This window comes from Plasmopara halstedii (assembly GCF_900000015.1).
Source record: "Plasmopara halstedii genome assembly, contig: Scaffold_2386, whole genome shotgun sequence".
NCBI lineage: Eukaryota > Oomycota > Peronosporomycetes > Peronosporales > Peronosporaceae > Plasmopara > Plasmopara halstedii.
In genome coordinates, this window is record NW_020189293.1 from 184,177 (window position 1) to 193,073 (window position 8,897).

An 8,897-nucleotide genomic window follows, 5' to 3' on the forward strand; every position below is an offset into this window, starting at 1 on the left:
ATTGTGCTCTCAGACGAGTGCGATAAATTTCCAACAGAATTTCTTGTGGGACCAAGAAACGAGCTCGAAGAGCTTTTCGTGTGGCAAGTTCATCATCCGTTCTGGCCGGGGGTCCGATGATTTGGACGCGTAACGATCGAGTTACCGCGTCCTTTGCTGCAATAGCGGGATCCGCTGGGCGGAAACCATACTCCACGAGGATCAATGACCAGCCGTGGATCGGCGCGCTTTAGCGCCGCCTTACGGGCAGCGTCTAGCGACCGCCTCTGTCCCCCGCCAAGGTCATTGGTGGTGACACCACGTGCCTCAGTTGACGAGAAGTCAGGGAACGGACATGGGGTCCGCAAGACACGCGCAGGGATCAGATCGCGCCGCTGGCGCAGCTCGTCATTCCCGTCATCCCATGCGGAAACAGGAGTGTTAGAATCATAGCCGACCACATTCTCAGCGAAGCCACTCGGCACTGAAAGCGTGCGCGGAGTACGACGTTTGTGCTGATCGAGCCTGGGATATACACCCCTCGGTGCTGCGGACGCACTGTCCGACGATGCACCGAGCGCGGGAGATGAAGTTGGGCTCTGCCCATGCTCGCCGTCAGAACCGGCGAGCTTTTGGTGTCATTGACACAGGGCTCATTGAGCAAGGAAGTTGTTGTTTCAACAAATGGAGTTGCAGTGTCTAACGGACGCGCGAGCCTCGTTGGCAGTAATCGATTGGAACTGTAAATGTCCTCAATCTTAATGGGGGAGGGTGCAACGGGATTACACGTACCATGGTAACAAGGGTGTGTGTCACACAAGGTGTGCATGGTGTGGCTGCACCCAAACAAGTATATGGTATGTGGCTAGGTAGCCAGTAGTTTTGCATATTTAGATTTTACTATATATATTTAGTATATTTAGAAACTTTCAAAATTAGGATAAAAAGATAAATTAAAGACAGTTCCGATTTTGGACAGAAGTGTTCGTTTGCCTTTGTTAAGGCTTCTAAGTACATTTAGAGGCAGCAGATTGCGATATGCTGTACTTGTACTTGGTTCTTGTAAGGAACGAAAGGTCGGTGACCTAAAGTCGCTTCCTCAAGCGCAAAGCTACGGCAGCCCCGCTGCACTAAGGCTTTAGATATTGTCGGCTTTTCGGCAATTAGAACAAATAAATACAGTTTCAATTTTGAACGGAAGAGTTCATTTACCTTGGTTAAGGTCTTGAGTACTTAGAAGCAGTGGATTGCGACCCGCTACACTCGTACTGGTTCTTGTAAAGAGCGTGAGGTCGGTGACCTTAGCTTAGCTTTTTCTTAGCAAAGAACTAAGGCAGCCCCGCCACAGTCGATGTGCTCGTGGAAGCCGCAAGGGTTGGACATGGACCGATGGGGTCGCTGTCAATAACTCCGTTATTGTTGCAGACAACTACAAAGACTAGTTTGATGCTCGACACGACATGTACAGTCGTTGTTTCGTGTACGCTACAAAATAGACGGTTACAGTTGCATAGTGCGTACGTTTTAACTCTGACGTGCTTTCGATCTAATAAGAGTTGTGATCGACGCACTGGAAGCACAAAAAACTGCCTCGCTCAACGCATTAACTTACCCCTCAGCATGTCATCGGAGAATTAATTCTTACGCAAGACGCCAATGATCCATCATGGACAAAAACGGCAGAAGCGAGTCCGTGTTAGAGGGATCTTCTTTAGAAATGTTAAGCTTTTCGTATTCATATTGAGTTTGCAATGCATTTGAAAAAAAAGCAAAACTGCTATTTTCACATTGTCTTTATAATATTTTATTTTTCTGAACATCTAGGTTTTTTTACCCAAGTCCGGTACTTTATATATAGGTCCGGGCTCTAAAGGCACCTGTATGCTTACGACCATACGCCTCTTCGGAGCCGAATAGCCCATCTGGAAGAGAACTTGAATGAGATTTGAAAGCTTTCAACACAGCCCGAAAGCTATCGTTGATTGCGCTGAATGTCATCCTTCCCGTCTGTAATTACAATCACTCCGGAGTATGTTTTGAATTAGGGCTGTATTATCGTATATTTACTAAAGTATAAATGTAAACATCTCAAGCTGACTAGAGTTGAAACCAATTATAGGTGGTATATACGTTTTAGCTAGCTTTGATGTTAAGAAACGCTTTAGGTTTGATCACGTGTAAGCTCTGATTACACATCTGGTGATACCAACTCTCTGTGCGCAAATACGCTAATCTGAGAGACAATGCTTTATCCGTGCGATGTGCGCGTTGGCATTGGGTGGCACTTGTTGTCAGTTCGACGCCGAAGTTTGAATAAGACTATATCTATGTTTCTGCGAGAATGGAATATAAAATGTTTACCTATCTCATACTTGATCAACAAAACACGATAAGTAAGAGCTAGTCTGGAGAAGACAACACAGCTGCTAGCAAAAAGCTCGGAAGCAGTTGCTGCTGACTAGACTGTCTTTACCACCTGGGATAGTCGTCGCTAGACCTAGGTGTGAAACAACCGGCTTCTATTTCTGGTTAACGGAATGATACGAGCGTAAGGACGCAAAGAGCTCCCTCTTGTGAGTATCATGAACTTATGCCCTGCGCGCCCTCGTCTCTCTCGTTTAAAAGATAAACATTTCAACTTCAATATAATGTCGACCGACAAACTCCCATGTGGATCTCTACTGTGTACGAGTAGAACCAGATCTTCTCACTGAGAAGGTTCTGAGTTCTATTGTATCTTAAGGTGGCTGAAATCAATGGTGCCAGGTCTGGAGTAAAACTCTCTCGGGTCGTTGACATCAACGGTCTGGGCATTATAAAGCCGCAAAAAATTCTTGTTGTTCTATGGTTATCTTGCGGCTATGTGCAACTTTCAAATCTAGAAAGAAATGCGTGAATGCATTGAAAGCCCAAAGTTACGGAAGCTATGTTTGTGCGCCTCGCGACCGGAAATTTTGTTAAGGTGTGGAATAGGAAATAAATACTTTGTTTGCGTAGCCTGCTGTTTAGTTCTAGAATGTACGATACGATCTTATCATACCTAAAATACAACGAGAAAAAAGAAAATTGGAAGTCAAATATAATAGGTGTCAGAGACTTACCTTATATTCTAGGTTTGATAACCTCGAAGCCATGGAATCCATGATAACTTCAGGCCGTCGTACAAATATGCGCAGCGCACGACTGTTAGAAGCTGATCATTTGAGCCATTGAATCAAGGGATACTACACCCGTTCGATTCGCGATGGGGCTACTGGAATAATTGATGATATTCTTTCAGCCTTTCTGTAAAGTTCAGGGCCTTGGACTATGCGAAACGCTTCTAGGTCCTGGACCTGGGTTTGAGAAAAGATCTAACGTATTGCGTGTCTGCAACGGTACGAGCCATGGATCCACTGGAAGCCAAGATGATTCAGTATCACGCTCTTCTCACATAGTGGAGCTTAATACGTTAATTTACCCGCCTTAATCGCAGACGCGCGTCTAGAGTGACAACCAAGCTACAAAACCGTTGGTGTTAGATGTAGAAATATCCAAAATGATTAGCGGTGATATTGTTTTAATTCCTTGAGCTTAACTATGCAGCCGAAACCTGTAATGCCCCGTGTTGAACGATGAGACGCATTATAGCGATCTCATATAGTGATTCTGCGAGGGTATCTCTGTTGAGACAAAAGCTAGCAACTTTATGAGTCCGGGGTATAAGGAAAAGACCCTGGGGTCAATATGGAAGACGATACAGCTGGGTCAACAACACATAGCCTCGTGCCCATCGTGCAAAGTATTGTGGTTTTATGGCGCTGTTGCGAACGAGTCTTTTCAAACGCAACTTATATGACCGGAGTAGTCCTTTATTCCAACACTATCACATGTCATTGCTCCTTTAGAGCCTGATAAAGTCAGACAGTCACGTTTACAACGGTCATGAAGATCAAAACCGTTAAGTTCATCTTTATTGGCTCAGTAAGACGATGTGTCCGGTAGAGCGACGAGTCTCGGGTGTAAATATGTACATAGAGTTTAAGACATTTAGATATTAGAGATGGTGTATTGACAAGCTATAAAAATTTAATGCTTATACGCTGATGTATGGCCTAAAGCGATCTGGGGACGAGTTTTGATCAAAGGCATATTGTAAATCACTGACACATGCCTAATTTAAACGATATTTGTTCATCCCCGGTAGTAGAGATTCTAATTCGACTGCTTTTGGGTGTCTGGAATTGCACTTGACACATATCTTGAAAATTGATGCCTCAGAAATGCGCCTTACTAGAAATTCCAATAAAAGCTTATTGACACATTGCGGGGGGAAGTTGCAGCCCAAATTTACTACTAACGTATTCATGGTACATTACCATAATATCTCATTCTGCGTCCTTAATCTAAATGACACTAGTATAATGTATAGAAACACCATAATAAGGTACGTACCCTGTGACGCTCTTTGAAGTGTTCCGGTGTAGTCGCTCGACAGGTATAGGTGAGGGTCTGCATTATTGTCAACGTGCCCGGCTATCTTTGTGAGACACTTCTGACCGCACATATTGCAACTTCAATATTTCCGCTAACGGCTGGATCAGCTGCGGGAGCCTTTTATGATGATTTGCCACTGGTTGTGTAGCCTGATGACAGTATTTTTGGGTTCTATTGCTCAATTTGAGCATTGGGTACGGAAGGCTGGCTGCCTTTCTAATTTTGCGGCTTCGCAATCGAATTGTAAGTCGGACCATAATCGTTAGTAAGAAGCGCATTGCGCCGGACGCCTCTGCCGTTAACCAGGGCCAGCGATACCATAGTTTGCTGAAGGATTAGTGCAACGCCAACTTGTTAATTTGTTCAAGAATTCTTCTAAGCTCCCACGAGTGCGGTAGCGAGGATGACCCTTCAAGCCGCAAGTTCTTCCATATAGACGACAAAACGTCTTGCCATTTTAGCAGGACCAGCTAGGGCGACCCGACTTTTCAAATCCGACGAGATTCGGCGATTCTCTTCAACAGTCTCCATACGCGTCCGCAAAAAAAGTTGTATCTTCTTGTGACCCCATGCCTGCAGCACCTAATTGATTGCATTGACTTTTTTGTCCTTCTATATTTCTTACTATAATTTCGCTTTTCATTGCTTTGAGCCAATCATTCTTGTACTTGATCTTCTTGGCTTCTTCGTACGTAGCTGTGCTTTTTGTATTGTCAGCAATGTTGAAACAGAACGACCCTTTGTCATTTTCATAGTCATCGGCAGTAAATTCGCCACGCCTCATGTTTGCGAACTCTTGTTCATAGCGCACTACAGCTCGCTGCTTGTTTACTGGACGAAACATCCATTCTTCTTCGCCGTCCCTTCCTGGCGTGCTCGACCCACGTGTTGGTATAGCACTATTTGGTGCGTCACTTCCTCGTACCTCTTGAGGAGTCTTGGCGCCGTGCGTGGTAATTCTTCACGTCGTCGTGTGCTCTCTTCTATCGGTGTAGTATCGTAGTCTTGTTCATGATCCGTCATTGCTTCTTCCATGCCAATGACACCAATGACACCTCTCTCCCGCGCTGGATAGGGTAACTAACACTTCGCGATATTACAATCGATCCATCACTTGCATCGAACAGCCTATACGCATTGTGTTGTTTAGAATAGCCGAAAAAAATATCACTCTACTTCCAATCCATTCAATTTCTAGCGTGTTTGTTTTGCCACATGAGCATAACACTGGCTGCCAAAGACACGTATATTTTCCATACGCGGCTTTCTCCTAAACATCATTTCGAACGAACTTAAGTCTGTCTTCGAAGTATTCGGCAATACACTGCGAATATCTGCAGCAGTCATCATTGCTCCCTACCACTATGACTAATCCAAGCTGCTGTTCTTTAGCATGCAGCGCGTCATCCTACCAGACTGCAATACGTACGCTCAGCCGTTCCGTTCTGTTCAGGGCTGTATGACACAGCTTGATATGGGCATACTTGCAAAATGCATGGATCGACCCATTCTTGAACTCGACCCGTAGTTGCTACGCAGTACATTCACGTTTATACCGGTTGTCGTCTTGAGTACATTTTTAGACTTTGATAAATGCTTCTGTTACTTCGCTCTTCTTTCTCATCGGATACAACACAGTATACCGACTCTTCATCAATATGAAGCTCACGACGTACAGATAACCCGACTTGGACTTTGATGTGATCGGTCCGACCACATCCGAACACACAACATTGTAATTGCGCGCACACTCTCTGGCTTCACGCTTCTCTACACTTGAATTAAACGTTTTTCGCACTTGTTTCGCAGTCGCACATATACCACATAGGTTTTTGGATACAATCGGCAATTGATTGCTCTATCGTTTATCAGCTTATTTACCGCTTGATACAATGCGTGACCAAGTCGCCGATGCCATAAAAAAAGCCTCATCTTCGACCATATGACACTCACCCGTAGTTTCAGTGTTTGGGTACATGAGCTTACCATGCCTTCTACCACCTGTCATTTGCAACACCATCACGATCAATAACACATTTGTCACGTGTCATATTGACAGTCGTTCCTCGCGCAGTTGCGGCTGTCAGCGAGAACAGATTCTTGCTGAGATCTTTAACGTATAGGGTGCTCTCAGACTTGCATTCACCCACTACTTCCATAACCGAGTACCTCTAATTTCGCACCACTCTTCGCGCTTGTCACATTGCGCTCTGTTGATTCTTCCATGTAGTTTATATACGCGTTGCGCTCCTTACAGATGTGTGCAGATGCTCGGCTATCCATGATTTGATTCATATTGGTCATACTCTCTGTCACGTTAAGCGCGACGTTCGACTGATCCGTACTTCCTCCAGATCCCTTGCCACTTGATCGACAATCACTTGCATAATGGCCCTTCTTGCCGCACTTAAATCATGCGCCCGATGGTCCTGTCGACCGTCCACCATTTTGCTTCTTCACATCTTTCTTACTTTTCTTCTTGTTGACAAGCTTCGCGTCATTTTCCCAATACGCGACGACTCCTTCTGACGCACATCTCCTGCAATAAGTTTGCTCACCAAATTTGCAAAGCTGGAATGCATTACTGCCATGCGGAACGCTTGTACCACTAGACTCTCAAACGATCCTGGTAGACTTCTCAATAGTGTTGCGCAAATATCTTCTTCGCTTGGACTACAATTAGCGCTCTTCATTTCCATCACTAACTGCTCGAGCTCCATCACATGTTTACTGATGTTTGCAGCGGTGTACTTGAACGAGGAAAACTTTTCCTCTAACTGCAATCGATCAGCCATGTACCTTGTTTGGTGGAACCCATCTAGCGTCGACCATGATTGCTGCTTCTTCGTTACCAACGTTTCCGCTCCAGCAGCAGCATCCCATAGTCCCTTCGTCATGAGATACAACTTCATCTAGAAACTCCATAATGTAAAGTTGGGGTCGTAAAAGAGCTCGATTTGATGTTGGAATCCTTCATTTGGCTCATTAGCTGTTTGAAATGCTAAAGAGTTATGTCGTTGGTCCGATACTGACGGACTTGACTTGTTATCCACCAAGCTTCACTAAAGTGGTACAACTTCTTTGCACCTTCAGCCCACAGAACTACAACCAAGTTGACCTCTATTAACGGACTAGCGGGACAAGCACAATGGCATTAAATCGCAGACCTAATCTCAGAGTTGGTTGTGTGATGTTTAAGGCAACTTCGGTAAGCACGGACACTTATAGGCTGCTACCAGGATCAACGTTGCGAGTGCGGCGACAGGAAGAGGAGCTTGACTTGAGTAGTTGGGGAGAAAACTAATAAGTAAATTGATTTCTTGTAAGGTCCTTAGTTCGCTAGCGCTACCTCTAAGCCTTCAAGTCGCAAAAGATTTTCTTAACTAGCCAATCATATATCGTATATCGAACTCTTGTACATTTTGCCCGCAATCATGTGTATTCAGTGACAATCAATAAACGTAAACACGAGAATAATCAACCGTGAGTGATGTTTTCCACACTAATTGCGAGATCGATGCACCATCACTACTTTCAACATGTGCAATATTGTATTTTGCACAGTAATACATAAGTGTAGTGTAAGGTGAATGTGCATAGCTGTAGACCACATACTCCGTTGGAAGAAAGTGCTATCATTATGCAAGTCTGGGTCGGCCTGATCCCGCAATCAGCTACCTACTCATGAGTTTCTACACTTTCGTAATTGAAGAAAAAGGCCGTGCACATTACACATAAGAAGCGCTAGCCCTCGATCTCGCTTCAACAAGAACATAGAGGTTGAGGTCATCTGCTTCAGTCAGACACGTAACCGACATTTAATTAAGTAACCACACTTCAAATTTGGTCTACTATATCACTATTCAAAAAAATATTTGGATAACAAATACTATATCTACCATTTACAGTTATAAATATTCTGTGTATTGCGTAGCGTATGTTTATATTTTACGTATCTGACGGCAATTTTTTTACAGCACTATTTTCATCTCCCGCGCCAAGATCTGGCATCATGCTTCGGCGTAGTACCAAACTTCAAGAGTTTTGACTTTAACTTTAAGTACAAGTAAATTTGAGTAAAGTTGATGTAATGTACGCACTCTGTTACAGGTCGAACGATTATCTGATATTTAGACAGCGTGACCGCATGAATTTGACTCGCGCGTGCAGCTTTGATACATCCTCTGAAATTTTTACAGACGGTAAGACCGCAGTAGTTGATGGTGGACATAAGTTCGATATACGATATATGATTGGCTAGTTAAAAAAATCTTTTGCGACTTGAAGGCTTAGAGGTAGCGCTAGCAAACTAAGGACCTTACAAGTAATCAGTTTACTTCTCAGTTTTCTCCCAACTACTTGAAAGTAGGTAATGCAGTGTTGGTAAGCTTGTATATTGAGAAGTAAGAGAAGATTTCTAGCTACTCGTGGCACCTTACCTG

At 44.1% G+C, this 8,897-nt stretch overlaps 3 protein-coding genes across 3 annotated transcripts; all 3 read right to left on the minus strand.

Annotated features, from left to right (window-relative positions):
• Positions 1–4,866: 4,866 nt before the first annotated feature.
• On the minus strand, positions 4,867–5,490 carry PHALS_03495 (uncharacterized protein; the record flags this gene model as incomplete). The annotated part of the gene is made up of 3 exons (XM_024717713.1): positions 4,867–5,028; positions 5,081–5,318; positions 5,381–5,490. 3 exons carry the CDS (start codon positions 5,488–5,490, stop codon positions 4,867–4,869), a joined length of 510 nt encoding a protein of 169 aa, XP_024583184.1.
• A 1,107-nt stretch (positions 5,491–6,597) lies between these two features.
• Positions 6,598–7,352, minus strand: PHALS_03496 (FOG: Transposon-encoded proteins with TYA, reverse transcriptase, integrase domains in various combinations; the record flags this gene model as incomplete). The annotated part of the gene is made up of 2 exons (XM_024717714.1): positions 6,598–6,861; positions 6,927–7,352. The coding sequence occupies 2 exons, from the start codon at positions 7,350–7,352 to the stop codon at positions 6,598–6,600; spliced, it is 690 nt and encodes a 229-aa protein (XP_024583185.1).
• Positions 7,353–8,403: 1,051 nt separating this feature from the next.
• Positions 8,404–8,686, minus strand: PHALS_03497 (uncharacterized protein; the record flags this gene model as incomplete). The annotated part of the gene is made up of 2 exons (XM_024717715.1): positions 8,404–8,488; positions 8,556–8,686. 2 exons carry the CDS (start codon positions 8,684–8,686, stop codon positions 8,404–8,406), a joined length of 216 nt encoding a protein of 71 aa, XP_024583186.1.
• Between the last annotated feature and the right edge of the window lie 211 nt (positions 8,687–8,897).